At 41.0% G+C, this 21,210-nt stretch overlaps 1 protein-coding gene and 1 long non-coding RNA gene across 18 annotated transcripts in view; one reads left to right on the forward strand and one right to left on the reverse strand.

Moving 5' to 3' along the window:
• KCNMA1 (potassium calcium-activated channel subfamily M alpha 1) overlaps positions 1-21,210 on the reverse strand; it is a 775,994-nt gene that overhangs the window by 301,483 nt on the left and 453,301 nt on the right. For all 17 annotated transcript variants that reach the window (XR_014249397.1, XM_082408745.1, XM_082408748.1 and 14 more), the window contains 2 exons: positions 7,505-7,598; positions 6,548-6,659 (listed from right to left, as the gene is read on the reverse strand). Coding sequence is in view for 16 of the 17 variants with exons in the window: in XM_082408745.1 (XP_082264871.1) it covers positions 6,548-6,659; positions 7,505-7,598 (206 nt within the window). In the remaining variant the exon portion in view is untranslated. The remainder of the gene's footprint in view (positions 1-6,547; positions 6,660-7,504; positions 7,599-21,210) is intronic.
• Positions 1-21,210, forward strand: part of LOC309604608 — a 555,802-nt gene that overhangs the window by 188,419 nt on the left and 346,173 nt on the right. The window lies entirely within an intron of this gene.

The raw sequence follows: 21,210 nt of genomic DNA on the forward strand, positions 1-21,210 counted from the left end.
AGGGCACAGAGGGCCCTAAATGCCTACTAGAGCTTTTGGACTCCAAAGCACGATGTAGAGCCACTGGCAGGTCTGAACAGGGGCATGGGTCCCAACTTAACAGTTCCTGGCTCTCTATGACTTTGGGAAAGTCACTTACCCTCTATGAGCCTCAGTTTCCTCTTTGGCAACATGGGAATAATAGGAATACTCCTTTCAGTAGGCAGAATAATGCCCCCACAGATGTTCATGTTAACACCCAGAACATGTGACTATGACAACTCACATGGCAAAAGGCAACTAAGATAGCAGGGGAATTAAGGTTGCCAATCAGCTGACCTTGAGATGGGGGAGGTTATCCTGGATTATCCAGAAGGATCCAATGTAATCACGAGGGTCTTTAGAAGTAGAAGAGGGAGGCAGAAAAGAGAGGCAGAGAGAGGTGAGGACAGAAAGAAAGATCAGAGATGCTGTGTGAGAACTCAGCCCACCGTGGCTGGCTCTGAAGATGGAAGAAGCGACACAAACACATCCATCTGGCAGGGTTGTGAGGCTGATACCTGGCACGCTGTAAAAAACACTTTCTTATCTCAGACGGTATTAGCATCCGTGGGCCCCTGCCATTCTCCAGACAGGGTAGCCTCCTCTCCCGCACAGAATGCTCGCTGCTTCCCACTCTGCCTGTCTCACCCATCGTCACAAGCCTCAGCCGAGCCCCAGCCCCTCGACGCCTCCTCGCTTTCCCCCGCCCACGTGAGCTCTTTCTTCTCTGAACTGCCCCAGCCCTTACAGCCCGGACCTCGCAATTTCAGACGTAATTATATAGCTGATAGTGCTACCTGCTGTTGCTGCACGAGTGTTTATTTTGGTCCCAAAACTAAATTGAAACCTTGGTCTCCAACAGGAACTATGTTTTGTCCTGTCGTTGTTGTTGTTTTTAAGGACCTGTACTTTTTTTTTTTAACAGTCCTGTTTTTATGACCTTTTGACACAAAAAGGGACTGCTCAGGCATATATTTATAAGCAGATACTCTACATCATTTTAATTGCCCTCTGACTGAGCACTAACTCATTTTTCTATTTTTTAGCAGAGTTTTCTATTTTCCAGCAGAGTTTGCTAAAGGGTCTAAGGTCTAAGGCCAGGTCTAACACAGACTAGAGAAGCAGGTTTAGTTTCTTACCACAGTTCAGTGACTGGGGCTCCTCACCATACCCTGATTTCATCGGTCAGAGAAGAGGGGGCAATGTTGGAAATCACAGTAAAACTAGGAAAGAAGGTGGCGAAGCATGTGTTCCTCTTATCCCAGGGCTGAGCACACAGTAGGTGCTCAATAACGGCCAGTTAAATGACTGGCTGGTGCGTGCATTCTTATCTTTTCCTCCACTCTCTTCCTTTAACCCCACAAGATGACCCTCAACAAAAACACATCAATAAACAAAGGAGGCACAGCCCATTGACCTACCTTGGGGACATAGTTCCCACAAGAATGAGACAAACAGACAAAAGCGTTCTCCCCAGAGCATGTTATTCGAGTCTCAAAATAAGATTCATCTCTCATTTCAAGGTACATTTATTTTAGTGAGGATTTTGTGAATAAGCCGGTGTGTGGGAACAGGAATTAAAATAAGCAGCGACTTGCTGCCTGCCGACATGGATGTCCTCACATCCCACTGCCTTATTTTTGGTTCCATTCTGGTTTGTTTTCTTCTCTGGGCCTTTAAAATATGACAGGGAGGTTAGAAAGAGAGGCTGGGGATAATCATGGCTTCTGTTCATGAAGCTCGTGCTATGTACGTGGTCACTCATTACCTCACTGAATCCCCACTACAACTCCTTGAGGTGAGTGCTATTATTATCCCCATCGGACAGGTGAGAAGACTTGAGTTTAAGACGGGGAAAATGACCGTGCTCACAGCGACCCACTGGCAAGTGGCTGAGCACGATGTGAATCGAGGTGGTGGAGCCCAGGACATGATACTGATCCAATTAGCTCTACTGACCTAGGACCTGCAGGAGCCACCGGGATCTACCTATATATCTGTTTCCCTCTCTTCCTCTCAGGTGGAGCAGGTCCAATCCCCAAGTTTCTAAGGTACCCTGGGACTCAGGAGACTGCACGCTAGCTCTGTTTGTTTCCCTGGTCTTAATGGCAGCTCTAGAAACTGGAGGTAGACAAGGAAAAGTGAGAAGAAAAGGAGACACGAGCTATGTGTGTTTTTAAGCAAGATCTCTTCCCTTCCCTGCCTGCCTGAAGTGAAGCTTCTATGAGATAGGACGAGATAGAGGGAGGCCAACATAAAGCAGCAAAAGCTGCTTAGTCATTCCCAACCCAGCCCTCAACATCCCAAATCTCTCAAGGGTAAGGACAGAGGCAGAAGAGCAGCCTAAGAGAACGGACATGAAGTCAGACCAGATCTTGGGTAAAGCACGCCTTTTCCCTACTCCCAGGCTACAGGACCCTGGACAAGAAAGTTAACTTCTCTGAGCCTCCATCTCCTTATCTGTAAAATGGGGACAGTAATTCCTACCTCATAGGTTTGCTATGAGGATTGAGTTCACACATTTGCAAGGGCTTATCAGAGCGCCCAGCACATAGCACAGCTGGAATTAATACTAGCTGTTTTTATTAATATACTGTCCAATGCACGAAGATGATGCATGCAAAAAAGTAAATAAATGTTGTACTATATAATATGCAACCATATATGAAGAATAAGAAATCAAACGTGATGCAAGTTATGCCCCAGAAAAGGTAAGGGCAGGGGGGGTGGTGGCGTGGTGTTCATTTCACTTTTTGTCCTCCACGGTGCCAGCTATAGCACAGCTCTCTGCTCTTGACCAGGCTCAAGAAGTGTGTGCAGATCTGGGACAGACTTCAGTTTCCTGCATCTTGTCCCAAACCTCAGCCAGTAAAGGCAGTACTTTTCATTTTCTAAGAGGAGGGCAGTACTTTCTGAAATGCCCTATTTGATGGGATTATTCCTTTTACTTTATAAGCCATACCTCATGGGAATGTTCATTTTATCTCTGGCAGCTCATCGGTACAATAATTGTTTCACGGTGTAATAACCCATGTATTAAATCAGATGCAGGAACCTCCTTAAAATATCATTATACTGAATTCTCTTCCATAACAGGCAGACCAGTTTTGGATTTTACCCAAGGGGCTTAGTTACCAAAGAACCAAAAGTATGCCATTAAAGGTGTTTTCTCCTGCAAGAGGAGAAAGGTTATTAGTTGTTGTTATTATTACTTCATAGCCCCAAAGGTTGCTGGTCTTTGTTTCCAATTTCAATAGTACTTATGCTTCCTACCATACTATTTACTTATTTAAAGTAAATAGTAATTAAGTAAATTAAGTAATTAAATTAAGTAAATTAAGTAATTAAGTAAAAGTAAATAAGTGATTTACTTATTTATTAGGCTTGTTTTTTCCTGTTCTTCCCCCACTGCAATGTCAGAGGGTGGGGTGCTGCCTATTTTATTCACTGTTGTTTCCTAATCATCTGGAAAAGTGCCTGGCACATAGTAGCTGCTTTATAAACATTGTTCAATTCATGAACAAATTAAAGCACATTCTAGAGCATATTATTTTGAAGAGCAACCACAACTGAAGCAAAGTGTCTCTCATTACTCTTTTCTCCCTTTTTTTTTTTTTTAACTGAACTATAGTTGATTTATAATGTGTTCGTTTGTGGTGTACAGCAAAGTGATTCAGTTATATATATATGTATATAAATACATATATATTCTTTTCCATTATGGTTTATTACAGGATATTGAATATAGTTCCCTGTACCATACAGTATGTCCTTGTTGTTTATCTATTTTATGTACAGTAGTTTGTATCTGCTAATTCCAAACTCCGAATTTATCCCTCCCCTACCCTCTCTTCTCTCTCTTCCATTTTTCTGTTCTCTCAGATTGATTTTCACTAGATCAGAACACACCTCCAAAAATCAGGATGACATCATCCACAAAAAGGCCTGGGTTGTTTTTTACAACATCCAAGTCCTCCCAACACTAAGATTCCAGGGAGCGTTTCACTCACAGCAAGGAGACCCGGCTCCGCACCCTGACCTGGGGTGAGCCCCTACCAGCTGCAGAGAAGGGATGTTTCCACCACAGTCAGGTAGGGGTCCTCTCCATCTTCTAGGACCACAAGGGACCCTGACATAAAGTTCAGATTCAGGAAGTATGAGGGCTGGAAGGTAATTTAGTCTAAACCTCCCATTTTTCTGATGGGAAAACTGAGGGTCCAGAAAAGTGAGTGGTTGTTCAAGTGCACAGAGGCATTAGAACACAGCCAGGAAGAGAAGGCAGATTCCTTTTCTTCCTCCTTCCTTCTTCCTTTCCCCCCTCCACCCTTCTCTCTCTTTCTCTCTCTCTCCTCCCTCCCACTCTCTTCCTCCCTTCTTCCTTCTCTTCCTTCCTTCGCTCCTTGTCTATTTGTTTGGGGGGTGTGTTTGTGTGAACCCTTCACAACAGGATGGTTTAGAAAGAGCCCCGGTTAGCAGTCCATACATAATCTTGACCCAGGTACGCTGGTGATTTAATTCACTAACTTCCCAGTCCTCTGCAACAACCAAGATCCCAAATTTTCTCAAATTTCCCATGAATGATGCAAGAGGCTTAGAGATTTTCTGAAATGAAAGAACCTTAGCGATTGTCTAACCCAACCTCTATTTCACAGATGAAAAACAACAGGCTGAGGGAAGAAGAGTGAGTTCCTCAGGTCACAAGGCTGGTTAAGAGCTCAGCTGAAATGGCTGGGACCCCAGGCACCAGAGCAAATTAACAAACAAACACTCAGGATGTTTCTCAGATTGGTGTGCAGCTCTAATGGTCTCATCCTGCTGGCAAGAAAACCCCATCTAAGCAAGCACCCCTCAGATCAGGAAGGAAAACATTTCCATTGAGCAACTGAATACAGTGCTAATGAGAAAACTAGTAGAAAATAGAATCCAAATAAGATACACACACAGAGATACACACATACATGTATGTATATGATTATTGCATATATTGTATATAAAAGATACTTATTTTTAAATACTTGATACTAGGTATATAATAAATTCACAGTGCTAGCAAGGACGTCAAAACATACTGCTAGCAGAAGCATATCTTGATACAACATTTTTGAAAAGTTCTCCATTAATATCTTCACAAACGAAAATATACATTCTCTTTGATCCAGCAAGTCCTCTTCCAGGAATTCTATCTAGAGATAGAATTGCACAGATATGTGGATGAGAGTGTTGACTGAGCCACTGTTTATAGCAGAAAAGGAAACAATCATGTGGTGCATCATTTGGATCATGGCCGAATAAATGCAGTACAGCAACGTATGGGATTCTGTGCAACTGTCATAAAACGAATCATTACAGAGCTGAAGGGATGGCTGTCATGTATTAGTTGGTAAGAAAGCCAAACTGCAGTGCAATGTGACTGATACAATGATTTTGTACAAAGACCACCACCTCTAAAACACTATTATGTGTGCACATCCGTGTTTGTTTGTGGTGAAATCAGCATGAAGGAAAGATGTGAAAGTCTATTAACACTGAGCATCCCAGGGAGGGGGCAGTGATGGATGCGGGCGGAAGAGACACTTAATATTTTCATTATGCATCTTTGAATGTTGATACTATTTTATATACATATATATATATATATATACACACATACATGTATACATATATATATTACTTTGAAAAAAAATAGGTTAAGACCAAACATTTCTGAAAATAAAGACAGAAGGAACCCACAACTAGTCCTCTGAGTCCTGTTTCAGCCTCCCTTCTTCCCCTGTAGACCCGTGACAGCAGGAACACTCTGAGGAAATTATTCAGTGTGGCAAAGAGAACCCCGAAGCTGTCTCTCTAAGCCTTTGGCTGCCATGACCATCCTCTGAGCTAGTTACTTTTCCCACCAAATTGTCCTAATCCTGATACAGGAAGTGACCTGCCAAGCAGACACAGGAAGTGAGGTGTGAACACAGCTCCAGCAAAAGCTCTTCCTTTAACACAGGAAAGGAGCTTGATCACCCTCAAGGTGAGGGTGACCCTAGACACTTACCTTATCTCCCACCCCACAAGGGAACTCACAACTGTAAATAAACCATGCAGGACCCACTCATCACAAAACTAAGAAGCAGACAGAAGCTAACTTTGGCAGGCAGGCCTTCTGGGGCACCTGAATCAGCTACTCGGAAAGTTGGCCTTGTGCCCATGGGCTTCTTCATCCAGTCCTGACTCCCAGTTGAATGAAAAGTGACAGAACCATGAATGGAGAGGTCCTGGCTGTGACAGTGATGGCCACTGGGCTTCAACAACGATAAAACATTCCCGGAAGCACTCACTGTACACATCCTTCTGGGCTAGTGCTTGCTTCCAAGAGGACTCTCACCATCAACTTCTAAAACTCCAGGAGTTGTTCATATGAATCCACAAAACTTTCTTCCTGTGGATTCCCAGTCCTCTGATGCACCCCAGATGCACCAGATTCTATATTTCAGCCATGGCTCAGAAACCAGTAAGAAGGAAGGAAGAGAGATTGACTTACCAAGCCAACTTCTGTTTAAGTACACAGACACAAACACGGGGGGGACCGTGAAGAAATCTACTACAGAGTTCACTTCCAGCCAGAACCACAGCTTATCATTGGCTGCAATAAACTGGGGGAAAGAAAAAAGAAGAGAGAGAGAAAAAAAAATGAGAAGCATGGTGCCGGCATTCAAACTATACTCTTTTGCCCAAGGGTACGTTTTGGTTTGTCACGGGGGCCTGGAGGGAGAGTTTATGTTCTTCTTATATCTACACCAGTCACATGCTATTTTTGTCTTTGAATTTGCATACACTCTCTAGTCTTTTCTAGAGAGTGACTGTAAGCTCTGTTAGCCTTGGAGAAAGATCAGGTAGTATATTTTTCTGTGGTTTTCAACAGCATCATAGGGAAGTTTGAATTATCTCACCTTTCTTAAAGTCTCTAATATAAATATAACTATAAATAAAGTATATATGTATGCATTCATTCACACACACAATCTCTGTAATCTACATTCTGTACAGCTCCCTTCATAAACAGGGTCTAGTATAAATCCCCCAAGCCGCAAATTCTGCCAATCTAGCCCCTTGATTCAACCCTCACAACTCACTGTTCTCTCAGGATTCAGCTAAGTGAGCATTGATAAGCATAATTTTAAGACTAGAAGGTTTTTTTCCCTCCTATTTAAGGTAACCATGCATTCATGCGTGACTAGAGAGATGAAAAACAGTAGACCAGTAGAGGTGTAATAGTTATGCCTATTTCTCCTGCTCGGAGCAAAATTAACATGTACTTCAGGAAATGCTGAGCTAAGGAAAGGGCTCTCTCACAGAAAATCAGAATGCGGATCTATCGTCTCCCCTGGAAACAACGGGCTTCAGCTTGCCTGCGGGAGCAGATGCTGATGGGAAATGGTCCCTGGGTATAACACTTGCATGCCTCATCGTGATACTGAGCAGTGTTGTTCAAACTTACCCGCAAGCCAAAGTAGAGAAGGAAGAACACGTTGAAAGCCATGTCGATCTGTAATGTGAAATCTTTGTAGAAATTCTGGCAGGATTCTATTGGGCTATTAGACAGGAAGAAGAAAAAGCGAGAGGTAAATGAAAAGCATCGTCAAGTCTTCCACATTGCTGTGCAGTGGTGGTGCTTGGGGTAGAGGACAAAATGAACGTTCATAAAATAAAACATTTGGTCTTTCTATCCCCTGTGATCATCAAGCAAGCATTGCCAAGGGGTCTTTCCATTCAACCATACAGTCTTTTGTTCTTTTATTTGTTTTCATCATTTTATACATATATTATTTTCATCATCATTCAACAGTTGAGCTAAGAATCTAAAGAGCATCATGCAGACACCCTGGAGGAAGGACAAGCAGAAGAAACCACCAAATTCCTCAATTTCATATTAACCCTTAAAGAACTGACTTCTTTTAGAGGACACAAACGTAAGCTAAAAGCAGTCCTTCCTACTCTCCAGCATATTAGAAATGAAGCCCATTTTCAATTAAACACAATGGCTGTGTTTTGGACCTTTTAAAAGCCATCAGTTGATTAATAGGAAAGGACCCAGGAGCACCTCAGGAAAGCTGTGGAGGAGAGGATCCTGGTTGATGTCCTGGCTAGACTAAATATGGACTTAAATGCAGCACTCTGATCTGGGGAAAGAAGCATTGCCCAACTGGTAAAATTCAAGACCATTAAACCAATATATTGAAGCAGTACTCTAAGGGTTAATTTTTTTTTTTTTTTTGGCATGCAGGTTAATTGCCTTTGTGCGTGTCAAGCAGCCAATGCGAATCCCCAGCACACTCTACTTTGTTCCAGAGTAGGCAGTTCAAAAGGGTACGACTATACAAACTGGTACATGGCTTCCATGTGCTTTCCTGCATCAAACTGATCAGAGGATCAGAGTGTGAAAAGTCCCAAGGTTTGGGCTGGGTGGGAAGCAGGAAAGCCTCATAAGCCTTTCAAAGCTGTGAATGAAAAGTCACAGTATACTGTTATCAGTAAGCAAATGGTACCGCTCAGGCCAGGAACATCAAGAAGGTGAGGTGAGGGAGAGAAGGGAGGATGGGGAGAAGTAAAATACTTTCCCCAGATGGGAAGCAACATGGACCTCTGGGCCAGGAGAGGGCTAGCTTGAGAAGTGCAGGATGGAGGATTTCCGAGTATCACCACTTCGGAAATCGCTGTACGCAATACCAGTTAGTATAGTTGTACTTCTGTAACAGCAATGCTTGGTTGTTCAACAGGCAGGAATCTGTGCAGTATGAGAATGCAGGGCCCACTTAAAGGCAGGGTGAGTCAGTCTGTGGGACTCTCCGATCATGTTACATGCACCGGATTTATCCATTCTTCATCTGTATTACAAGTCAAACATGCCCTTTGTCATCTCCCAAATCACAAATACGTGGAAACCCCTCCAGACAAGCATTTACAAACTAAGCGGACTGAACAAAAAACAAACACTGAAAAACAGTTCTTGTATAAAGGAAATGGCAACTGCTAGGTTTTCACTAAGGGAAAGTGGGAGGAAAGACAGCATGGAGTTTGCTTAGTCCAATGCTGAAAGGAGGCAGGAGCAAAAGAGACTAAACACCACAGCCCACCCTGCTCTTTGCCTGGTCTCCTACTCAGGTATTGATTCAATGAAAAAAGGAGAATCCAGGCCTGGAGTTAACAAGTGACACTTCTATAATTCCCAAGCCATGATGGCATTTTGTTTTGTTTCAAGAACAAGACCCACAAGGTCCACATGTGTCAGAGTTCTTAGCTACTCTAGCTGCAAGGAAAAGTACATGAACTAGGTTGACCAGAAGTCCACTACAGATCCCAAGGGATGAAGAGACAATGCACCTCTGTGCTATGTAAGCCACTGGTATGACGTGCTACAGAAGTAGTGAAGAGTAAACAGTGTTTGTGTGTGTGTGTGTGTGTGTGTGTGTGTGTGTGTGTGTGTGTGTGTGTCTGAGAGAGAGAGAGATTGAGGATGGGGGGGCTCTGTTGGTAAATACTGTATTGCACTCATGTCTTCCCTTGTGCCAGCAGTGACTTAGCTGTGCATTATAAATTCGTTTTCATCAAGACTGATGTATACACAATTTAGGGGATGGACAGAAAGTCTTGGTTCTCAAGTCTATTATGGAAAACCCACTATCACTTCACCAAGGCCACACAATAACCTTACTATTGCTCTCACAATAGTTATTGATGGTATATTTGAGGGTCCTATGAGTTCCCTAGCTCCTATTAATTCCATGGCTTCTGTAGTTAATATCATAGTAACCTTGAAATACATCGAGCAGGGAAAGTATCTGCTAGGCTGTGGAAGAGAACGGAACAGTGGGGGAAGAGATGTTAGCTCAATGCCATTGAGGATATTTCGGTTCGACACAAATGGAAGTAGATGTTTGCAAGAGTATAAGGAATTAGGCTGTAGCAACTCATTTCCACTGTTTCTTGACTTCCTTGTCATTTCTGCTGTTCCCTCCTATATTGCCCCGTCCCTAAAGGCAGCAATGAGAGGGTTTGATGCTAAAGGACACTCTGTTGAAAAATATACCTCAACAGCACTCCTGACTTACAGAGAACAATGTTGAAACCATAACAGACCTTTTCTCTAGTCTTTCTTTCAAAACTTTAGAGAACTGATTTAATCATCCTTTTATATCATTCCTTGAGTCTTAGACTTTGAGCTGAAACAATAAAGGAAGTAAATTATGCTGCTGGTGCTGGCGGCTTTCCCTCTGGCCGAGGCTCAGTAACATGAGCCACTTCACTAAGATGAAGACGGGGGAGAGAAGCAGGAAATTCTGCAACAGAAGAGGGCCAGCCCCCAGGAACCCAGTAGGACCAGAGTGATCAGGGAGTCTGTTTTCTATCTCTCTCAGCTCTTTCCTGCTTGCCATAAGAGCCCAAGGAGAAATGTCCTGCCTGGTTTTCTCAAGTGGCATCAGAACGGTTTATCAGGATCCCCTCCAAGATAAATCCTCTGAGCGCCTTTAGTCCATGGACTCACACAATCAACGACCACAGAGCAGAGATTCTAAAGCCCCATCATTTCATTCCCCAAATGGAAACAACCCAGCGAGACGTTCATTGATCTTATAAAAAGAAAATACAGAATTCAACAACTAAAGGGTTGGCCTTATCAGCCAGGATTTATTTTCCTCCCAAAGAGACTTTATCTTAATGATTAATGTTCATTGTAGGATGGAGAATGAAATACAAACTCCTCTTCCTTCTTGTGTAAAATAGAAGAGTTCCTTGTCTAGAAATTTTAAGAGCTAGAGATCACTTTATTTTTTTCTACAAAGGAAGGTGACTCTGAATTACACACTTAAATTTGGATCGCCATTCTGATGAGGCATGCCCACATCAGAACAGGCTTTTTATGGACATATGTTGCCAACAGAAAAAAAATAAATAAATAAGAGTTTTAAGAACTGAAATAAAAACACTAGTCCCGGTAGTAGAACTGACTTTCCCTAAATTGCTCTTGGTTAACTAATGACTTACTAATTAGAGGAGATGAGATACTTGGTAAGCTGATGGACTGTTCATTACTAGGCTCCCATAGTCCATGGATCAAGTGTGATACTAAAACCTTAGGCAAATTTAGCATTTTGATCAGGACTCTATGATTGGGGCACCTTCAAAAGAACCTCAATAGAAAGCTGCTTCTGATGGGATAAACTTTCAGCGTAGAACAGAGGTTGGAATACGAACCCTTGTTTCCTCTTGACCATCAAGTAAGCATATCCTCAGTATTTGGATGTCTCTACAGAGGAAAATGAGACTCACCCAAGTGGGAAATATATCTCTTTTTTCACCTATTTAACAATACAGTATCCCACAAAGACCTCTGAGCAGGAAGATCCAACAGTCCTTCTTGAAGACTGACTTCAGAACTTGTCTTTCCAAAGCATGAGGCAAGCAATGACTACCCAGGTTTTCTTTCAAGGGGCAGGGGGCTAAGGACAAAAATCTCACTTCTAGCAGTTGTGATGCCTGTATCATCTCCAAGAAGGAAGTAACTGCCTCTCTTCTCAGCCTCTAAAACTTCCCTGGTATTTTCTGAAGTCTGTTTTCCTAACTCTCTGAGGCTGGCTTTCCAACCCTTTGAAAATATTTCTCCAGAACAGTGTTTCTCAAACTTTAGCATGCACCTGGAGGGCTTGTTAAAACACTGGTGGGCCCCACCCCCAGAGCTCCTGATACGGTTGGTCAGGTATGGGGTCCTGAGGACCACACTTTGAGAACCACAGCTCTTGAAGAACTTTCCTGCAACTACACACTCCTTACAGGTGTTGCTGCTCAAGGTGATTCCTATTCACACCTGAACAAAGAGGATTAAGCATTCGAGCCCATCCCCAGACAACCACCTGCCTACCACTTAACTAAGTGCTGACATCAAGGGGTTGAACAGAGACTATCATTTTCAGATGTGAACAGGGCGATGGGGGTGGTGGGGAACTAAGACAATACAGGGAAGTAATTACAATGCCACCATGCAAGCTTCACCAATGACATTCCAATTAACAACCAGAGAGTGCCTGAGGAGCACATTTTTAGTTTAAGATTAAAAGGAAAAATGATGAGGGCTGGATGGGGAGAGGTTATGGAGACCGTCATTTATGAGAGAGAAAGAAATGTTAAGCATCTTAGGAACAGCAGCAGCAGCAAATATCCGAGATAATTTAATAAATAACCACATGAGAGGGAAGGGACTAGCTGAGGAACAAAACAGCACTTTGTGAAATAATTTCCAACATTTAAATTCTCCTCACTCTTGTGGTGAGTCCCTTTTTAAATTGGATGGAGCCTTCTCAATTCCCACCAGGATTATGGACCACCAGAGCTCAGGCCCACACGCTACAGACGTGAATCAATACAATAAGCTTCATGATTCCAGACTCTCCTCCTAGTCTCGCCTCTGCAATGTTGCCGGATTAATTTAATTAAAAGGTGTCATTCATCCACCATCATGGCTCTCTCCTGCCTCATGCATCAATTCCAAGTCTGGCTGAGAAAAATCTCTAAAACCTAGCTTCACCCTATATCTCCCACTTTCAACCGTGCTCCATGTCAAAGCCCTTTGCTGCCACAAGCTGGTATCTTCATAATTTCATGCATGTGACACCCCCCATATTCCTAATTTTTTTTTTAATTTTTTATTTATTTATTTATTTATTTATTTTTGGCTGCGTTGGGTCTTTGTTGCTGTGCGCGGGCTTTCTCTAGTTGCGGCGAGCGGGGGCTACTCTTCGTTGCGGTGTGCGGGCTTCTCATTGCAGTGGCTTCTCTTGTTGCAGAGCACGGGCTCTAGGCATGTGGGCTTCAGTAGTTGCAGCTCGTGGGCTCAGTAGGTGTGGCTCGCGGGCTCTAGAGCGCAGGCTCAGTAGCTGTGGTGCACGGGCTTAGTTTCTCAGCGGCATGTGGGATCTGCCCGGACCAGGGCTCGAACCCGTGTCCCCTGCATTGGCAGGCGGATTCTTAACCACTGCGCCACCAGGGAAGGTCCCCCATATTCCTAATTTTAACTCTACGCTTCTGCTGTGGTCTCTTCAAATGCTCCTCCCTCTTTGTGTTCAAACCTCAGGCAGCTTTCAAGGCCAACCAAAAGGCATGGCATGGCCAATTATTCCTGCCCTCCCTGAACTCTCCCATCTCTGAATTCTTATAGCACTAGGAGCAAGGAATTCTTAACTGTCTCGGAATGTTGATCCTCATTCAATTCAATATAATAATACCTGGCAATTGTATAGAGTTTACACATACTATTGCATTTGGTCCTCACAACTTTGCAAAATATATAGTAGCAGACATTTTGTTCTAATCCCCATTTTGCAGACAGGGAAGCAGAGGCTCAGAAACCTACCCAAGATCATGTAGCTAAGTGGCAGAGTTGGGACACAGACCCAGTATCCTTTCTGCCATACCACCTTACTTTTCCAGATAAATTGCCATATCCTTGGAGAGGAAAAAGAAGCATAAGACATGGTATCTGCTATCCACAGGGCCCGCCATGGAGCTTATATAAAAGCAACAGGGGTTGACAATGGGATATGACTGACTGAGGGAAGAGGTAAAACTGACCTAGAGAAACATGTATGTGTTTATCGAATGGTCTGGGAAAATTCAGAGGAAGCTGAACTCTCCAACCTGTATCTAACCCTCCTCTGTAAAGACTGTCATATGGGACATTACTAATCCCCAAAAGTCCTTCCTGGGACCCTGAGTGGTAGTGGTGTCATGGAGCTTGACCTTATCTGCTGAGGCTAAGTTCCTCTGCTTATAGAGAAATAACTCCTAGTTATCCATCTGCCTAAAGATGGATGCCTCAGCCTCTCTTATTCTAGAAGAAAAAGAATGAATATGGTAATGGATGATAATATTTAGATACTTTTAACACTTCTAATCATGGATTAGACAATAAATAAGCTTTGCATCCCATTCCATTCAATCAAACTATAGAAAAATGACATTATATAATCATGGATATTAAGAAACCTACCTGCAAAGGAGAGGTAGTAAATCTAAGTGATTTGAGATTTTCCTGATAACATTAGGATATATCGGATAAGCAAAGTGCTTTGGTTTTCCTGCTCACAAAATAGAAATAAAAGCACCTAGCTAATCAGAATATTTGAGACCAAGACATTTTAAAAGGGAGGCAAGTCTTTACAATGTACTCCAAATTAGAAATCAATTTTATTATTTATATAATTTTAGGTATCACAAAAATATCTTGCAAGCTAATAGCAGTAGTGGATTTTGTGTGAATGGTGTGATACTAATTAGTCATTGAGAAAGCAAGAATCTTTACGTAGAACATCGTCTTCTAAATTGGACAGCACCTCAGGACTGCCCAGGTCTTGAATGGATCCAAGTTGAAAGCTTTCTATCTGGTGGCTTTTCCCAGTGCCTATATTTTAATTCCCTTGACAGAGCTGTGTACTTAAGAGCTAATCTTTCCAATTTTGGTGCTTTGGTGTTTATACTGGGTGGGGCATGTATTCAGTAAGTTGTGTAGTTTTTATTAGTTTTACCAAACAGAAGCTGGCCTCTTCTGTTCACCATCATTGTGATTTTATCATAGAACATCTTGAAGTCGTTATCTTCTAAGATGTTGTTATTGCTGATGGGTAAGTTTTTGTTCAATCATTAATCAATGCTAATGATAATAACATCAGAATGGGCCCTTTGTTTTTATCATAAAACACTTTTCTTAGACCTTGCAACAGTTCTGATGTGAAGAGAAAACACTTTTTGTTACTTGCAGTATTGCTGGATCATGATCTCCAGCCAGCTGGTTAAATGGCTTTGCTGGGAAATCTTCAGTTATGGGTTTGTATCAATCGGCCTATTAATCTTTCTGACAGCAGCAGGTTTCTAATTATGTCTCTGCTCAGTTGATGAGATGTAATCCAACAGCCACAAGCATATGCCTCATTAGGGTCATGTTGAAATGAACTGGAACAAATGGAGAGGTAGTATATAAACCCTCACTACTCTTTGGAATCCTATGTGCTCTGTCTTCTTGAGCTTTGAGTGATCTGGAGAACCCTGGAACAATGACAGCAGTAGACTTCAAAGCAGTTCTATGGCTCAGGGTATCTACCTGAATGATGAGTCCTAATAATTAAGCATTCTTCTAGGAGACAAAGAAAGTGACACAGATCGCTGTTGGAGAGAACAAAAGATGTCAGTTCCTTACACATTGGATTTCTCAATGAAACACATAGACCATCTGTTTTCATGAAATCTTTGTCACTTTCTTATGGAGCTCTTCTAAATTTTCTCAAAAAATTTCAATATACTATCTGAGCTTACGTTCTCCTTCTCATCTTCATTCTGTATCTTTTCATTCACTAATGCACCCAAGTATGTAAATCAAAAGCAAAATGTGAGTTGACCTCAAGAGTGGTTAGCAGTTTTAGGTAGTTTTGGAGTTCAGTGGAAGAGATCCCAGCTCTATCACGTAGTAGCTGTACGATTGTGGGCACATAATCTGACCTCTCCAAGCCTTGGTTTTCTCATCCGGAAAACTGGAGAAAAGGATCAAACCTCAAAGGCTGTTGTGAGAATGAAATCGGATAATGAGTGAAGACTAATTACTGAACAAGTGATAGTTATCTTAAAAACCAAGGTAATAACAATAATGATGATAAGAACTGTTTGTAGAAAAATGCCCAAAAAGGCAATCATCCAAATGAACAAAAACTGACAGAATCAGTTATTTCACATTCTATTTTTTTGTATCTGCTTTATTGCCTCCTTATCAGGTATTGCGATATAATTCAAATGCCCAAAAGGACTTGCAGTGAGCTGACATTTGGGGTGATTCTATATATTACAGCATTAACTTTGGGTAATATTAAGAAAAAGAAACGCCTGGAAAATGATATTCCCATGAAGGCAGCCATACAAGTCTCATAAATACTAAATAATTAACCAAGATTTCCTGGCAGAGAAAGCCATGAGTCACTTTAATGAGGGGCCACAGGACATTGTGTATTCTCCTTTTTCCAGGTCTTGAGCAGAGGAAAGAGTTTCATTTACCTGGTTGGCTTAGCATGGATGCGGAGGAGAGGCAGGGGGATGAATCAGTCACAGGTCTTCTAAATATCTCTTCCAATTCTACGTCCATAGATTATGTATTTCTTCACTGTTGGACTCTTGGAATGATGTCCAAGACAGCCTTCCCACTAATGCTTGTTTTCTCCAGCTTATCTACAGACTACAATTATTTCAATCACAGTTGTTACCAGAGTGGAATTACCGTTCATATTTGCCAGAAACTTTTATGTAATAAATCAGAGTTAAGCTACTACATAAAACAGAGTCTTGACAAATGAGTGCTGGTTCAGTTTTCACCAAACTGTCTGAGTAGTCCTGACCAACTGATTCTTTTTTTTTATTCTTCTAGATTCCACATACATGTGTTAATATACGATATTTGTTTTTCTCCAACTTCACTCTGTATGACAGTCTCTAGGTCCATCCAAGTCTCTGCAAATGACCCAATTGTGTTCCTTTTTAGGGCTAAGTAATATTCCATTGTATATATGTACCACATCTTCTTTATCCATTTGTCAGTCGATGGGGATTTAGGTTGCTTCCATGACTGGCTATTGTAAATAGTGCTGCAATGAACATTGGGGTACATGTGTCTTTTTGAATTATGGTTTTCTCTGGGTATATGCCCAGGAGTGGGATTGCTGGGTCGTATGGTAATTCTATTTTTAGTTTTTTAAGGAACCTCCATACTGTTCTCCATAGTGGCTGTATCAATTTATATTCCCATCAACAGTGCAAGATGGTTCCCTTTTCTCCACACCCTTTCCAGCATTCATTGTTTGTAGATTTTCTGATGATGCCCATTCTAACTGGTGTGAGGTGATACCTCATTGTAGTTTTGATTTGCATTTCTCTAATAATTAGTGATGTTGAGCAGCTTTTCATGTGCCTCTTGGCCATCTGTATGTCTTCTTTGGAGAAATGTCTATTTAGGTCTTCTGCCCATTTTTGGATTGGGTTGTTTTTTTAATATTGAGCTGCATGAGCTGTTTACATATTTTGGAGATTAATCCTTTGTCCATTGATTCGTTTGTAAATATTTTCTCCCATTCTGAGGGTTGTCTTTTTGTCTTGTTTATAGTCTCCTTTGCTGTGCAAAAGCTTTTAAGTTTCATTTGGTCCCATTTGTTTATTTTTGTTTTTACTTCCATTACTCTAGGGGGTGGGTCAAAAAAGATCTTGATATGATTTATGTTCTTCCTATGTTTTCCTCTAAGAGTTTTATAGTGTCTGGTCTTACATTTAGGTCTTTAATCCATTTTGAGTTTATTGTTGTGTATGGTGTTAGGGAGTGTTCTAATTCCATTCTTTTACATGTAGCTGTCCAGTTTTCCCAGCACCACTTATTGAAGAGACTGTCTTTTCTCCATTGTATACCCTTGCCTCCTTTGTCACAGATTAGTTGACCATAGGTGCGTGGGTTTATCTCTGGGCTTTCTATCCTGTTCCATTGATCTATATTTCTGTTTTTGTGCCAGTACCATATTGTCTTGATTACTGTAGCTCTGTAGAATAGTCTGAAGTCAGGGAGTCTAATTCCTCCAGCTCCGGTTTTTTCCCTCAAGATTGCTTTGGCTATTCGGGCTCTTTTGTGTCTCCATACAAATTTTAAGATTTTTATGTTCTAGTTCTGTGGAAAATGCCATTGGTAATTTGATAGGGATTGCACTGACTCTGTAGATTGCTTTGGATAGTATAATCATTTTCACAATACTGATTCCTCCAATCCAAGAACATGGTATATCTCTCCACCTGTTTGTGTCATCTTTGATTTCTTTCATTAGTGTCTTACATTTTTCTGAGTACAGGTCTTTTTACCTCCTTAGGTAGGTTTATTCCTAGGTATTTTATTCATTTTGTTGCAATGGTGAAGGGGATTGTTTCCTTAATTTCTCTTTCTGATTTTTTGTTGTTAGTGTATAGGAATGCAAGAGATTTCTGTGCATTAATTTTGTATCCTGCAACTTTACCAAATTCATTGATTGGCTCTAGTAGTTTTCTGGTGGCATCTTTAGGATTATCTACGTATAGTATCATGTCATCTGCAAACGGTGACAGTTTTACTTCTTTTCTGATTTGGATTCCTTTTATTTCTTTTTCTTCTCTGATTGCCATGGCTAGGACTTCCAAAACTATGTTGAATAATAGTGGTGGGAACGGACAACCTTGTCTTGTTCCTGATCTTAGAGGAAATGCTTTCAGTTTTTCAGCATTGAGAATGATGTTTGCTGTGGGTCTGTCGTATATGGCCTTTATTACGTTGAGGAAGGTTCCCTCTATGCCCACTTTCTGGAGAGTTTTTATAAAAAGTGGCTGTTGAATTTTGTCAGAGCTTTTTCTGCATCTATTAAGATGATCATATGGTTTTTATTCTTCAATTTGCTAATATGGTGTATCACATTGATTGATTTGCATATACTGAAGAATCCCTGCATCCCTGGGATAAATCCCACTTGATCGTGGTGTATGATACTTTTAATGTGTTGTTGGATTCTGTTTGCTAGTATTTTGTTGAGGATCTCTGCATCTATATTCATCAGTGATATTGGTCTGTAAGTTTCTTTTTTTGCAGTATCTTTGTCTGGTTTTGATATCAGGGTGATGGTGGCCTCATAGAATGAGCTTGGGAGTGTTCCTTCCTCTGCAATTTTTGGGGAGAGTTTGAGAAGGGTGGGTGTTAGCTCTTCTCTAAATGTTTGATAGAATTCATCTGTGAAGCCATCTGGTCCTGGACTTTTGTTTGTTGGAAGATTTTTAATCACAGTTTTAATTTCATTACTTGTGATTGGTCTGTTCATATTTTCTGTTTCTTCCTGGTTCAGTCTTGGAAGGTTATACCTTTCTAAGAATTTGTCCATTTCTTCCAGGTTGTCCATTTTATTGGCATAGAGTTGCTTGTAGTAGTCTCTTAGGATGCTTTGTATTTCTGCGGTGTCTGTGGTAACTTCTCCTTTTTCATTTCTAATTTTATTGATTTGAGTCCTCTCCCTCTTTTTCTTGATGAGTCTGGCTAAAGGTTCACCAATTTTGTTTATCTTCTCAAAGAACCAGCTTTTAGTTTTATTGATCTTTGCTATTGTTTTCTTTGTTTCTATTTCATTTATTTCTGCTCTGATCTTTATGATTTCTTTCCTTCTGCTAACTTTGGGTTTTGTTTGTTCTTCTTTCTCTAGTTCCTTTAGGTGGAAGGTTACATTGTTTATTTGAGATTTTTCTTATTTCTTGAGGTAGGATTGTATAGCTATATACTTCCCTCTTAGAACTGCTTTTGCTGCATCCCATAGGTGTTGGATCATCATGTTTTCCTTGTCATTTATCTCTAGGTATTTTTTTTATTTCCTCTTTGATTTCTTCAGTGATCTCTTGGCTATTTAGTAACATATTGTTTAGCCTCCATGTGTTTGTGTTTTTTATGTTTTTTTCCCTGTAACTGATTTCTAATCTCATAACGTTGTGGTCGGGAAAGATGCTTGATATAATTTCAATTTTCTTACATTTACCAAGGCTTGATTTGTGACCCAAGATGTGTTCTACCCTGGAAAATGTTCCGTGTGCACTTGAGAAGAAAGTGTAACCTGCTGTTTTCGGATGAAATGTCCTATACATATCAATTAAATCTATCTGGTCTATTGTGTCATTTAAAGCTTGTGTGTTTCCTTATTAATCTTCTGTCTGGATGATCTGTCCATTGGTGTAAGTGAGGTGTTAAAGTCCCCCACTATTATTGTGTTACTGTCGATTTCCTCTTTTATAGCTGTTATCATTTGCCTTATGTACTGAGGTGCTCCTGTGTTGGGTGCATATATATTCATAATTGTTTTATCTTCTTCTTGGATTGATCCCTTGATCATTATGTAGTGTCCTTCCTTGTCTCTTGTAACATTCTTTATTTTAAAGTCTATTTTATCTGATATGAATATTGCTACTCCAGCTTTCTTTTGATTTCCATTTGCATGGAATATCTTTTTCCATCCCCTCACTTTCAGTCTGTATGCGTCCCTAGGTCTGAAGTGGGTCTCTTGTAGACAGCATATATATGGGTCTTATTTTTGTATCCATTCAGCGAGCCTGTGTCTTTTGGTTGGAGCACTTAATCCATTCACGTTTAAGGTAATTATCGGAATGTATGTTCCTGTTACCATTTTCTTAATTGTTTGGGGTTTGTTTTTGTAGATCCTTTTCTTCTCTTGTGTTTCCCACTTAGAGAAGTTCCTGTAGCATTTGTTGTAGAGCTGGTTTGGTGGTGCTGAATTCTCTTAGCTTTTGCTTGTCTGTAAAGCTTCTGATTTCTCCATCGAATCTGAATGAGATGCTTGCCGGGTAGAGTAATCTTGGTTGTAAGTTCTTCCCTTTCATCACTTTAAATATATTGTCCCACTCCCTTCTGGGTTGTAGAGTTCCTGCTGAGAAATCAGCTGTTAACCTTATGGGAGTTCCCTTGTATGTTATTTGTCATTCTTCCCTTGTTGCTTTCAATAATTTTTCTTTGTCTTTAATTTTTGTCAGTTTGATTACTGTGTGTCTCAGCCTGTTTCTCCTTGGGTTTATCCTGCCTGGGACTCTCTGCGCTTCCTGGACTTGGGTGGCTATTTCCTGTCCCATGTTAGGGAAGTTTTTGTCTATAATCTCTTCCAATATTTTCTTGGGTCCTTTCTTTCTCTCTTCTCCTTCTAGGACCCCTACAATGCCAATGTTGGTGCATTTAATGTTGTCCCAGACGTCTCTTAGGCTGTCTTCTTTTCCATTCTTTTTTCTTTAGTCTGTTCCGCAGCTGTGAATTCCACCATTCTGTCTTCCAGGTCACTTATCTGTTCTTCTGCCTCAGTTATTCTGCTATTGATTTCTTCTAGTGTATTTTTCATTTCAGTTATTGTATTGTTCATCTCTGTTTGTTTGTTCTTTAATTCTTCTAGGTCTTTGTTCTTTAATTCTTCTAGGTCTTTGTTAAACATTTCTTGCATCTTCTTGATCTTTGCCTCCATTGTTTTTCCAAGGTCCTGGATCATCTTCACTATCATTATTCTGAATTCTTTTTCTGGAAGGTTGCCTATCACCACTTCATTTAGTTGTTTTCCTGGGGTTTTATCTTGTTCCTTC

Source organism: Balaenoptera borealis (genome assembly GCF_965194805.1).
Source record: "Balaenoptera borealis genome assembly, chromosome: 10".
Lineage (NCBI taxonomy): Eukaryota > Metazoa > Chordata > Mammalia > Artiodactyla > Balaenopteridae > Balaenoptera > Balaenoptera borealis.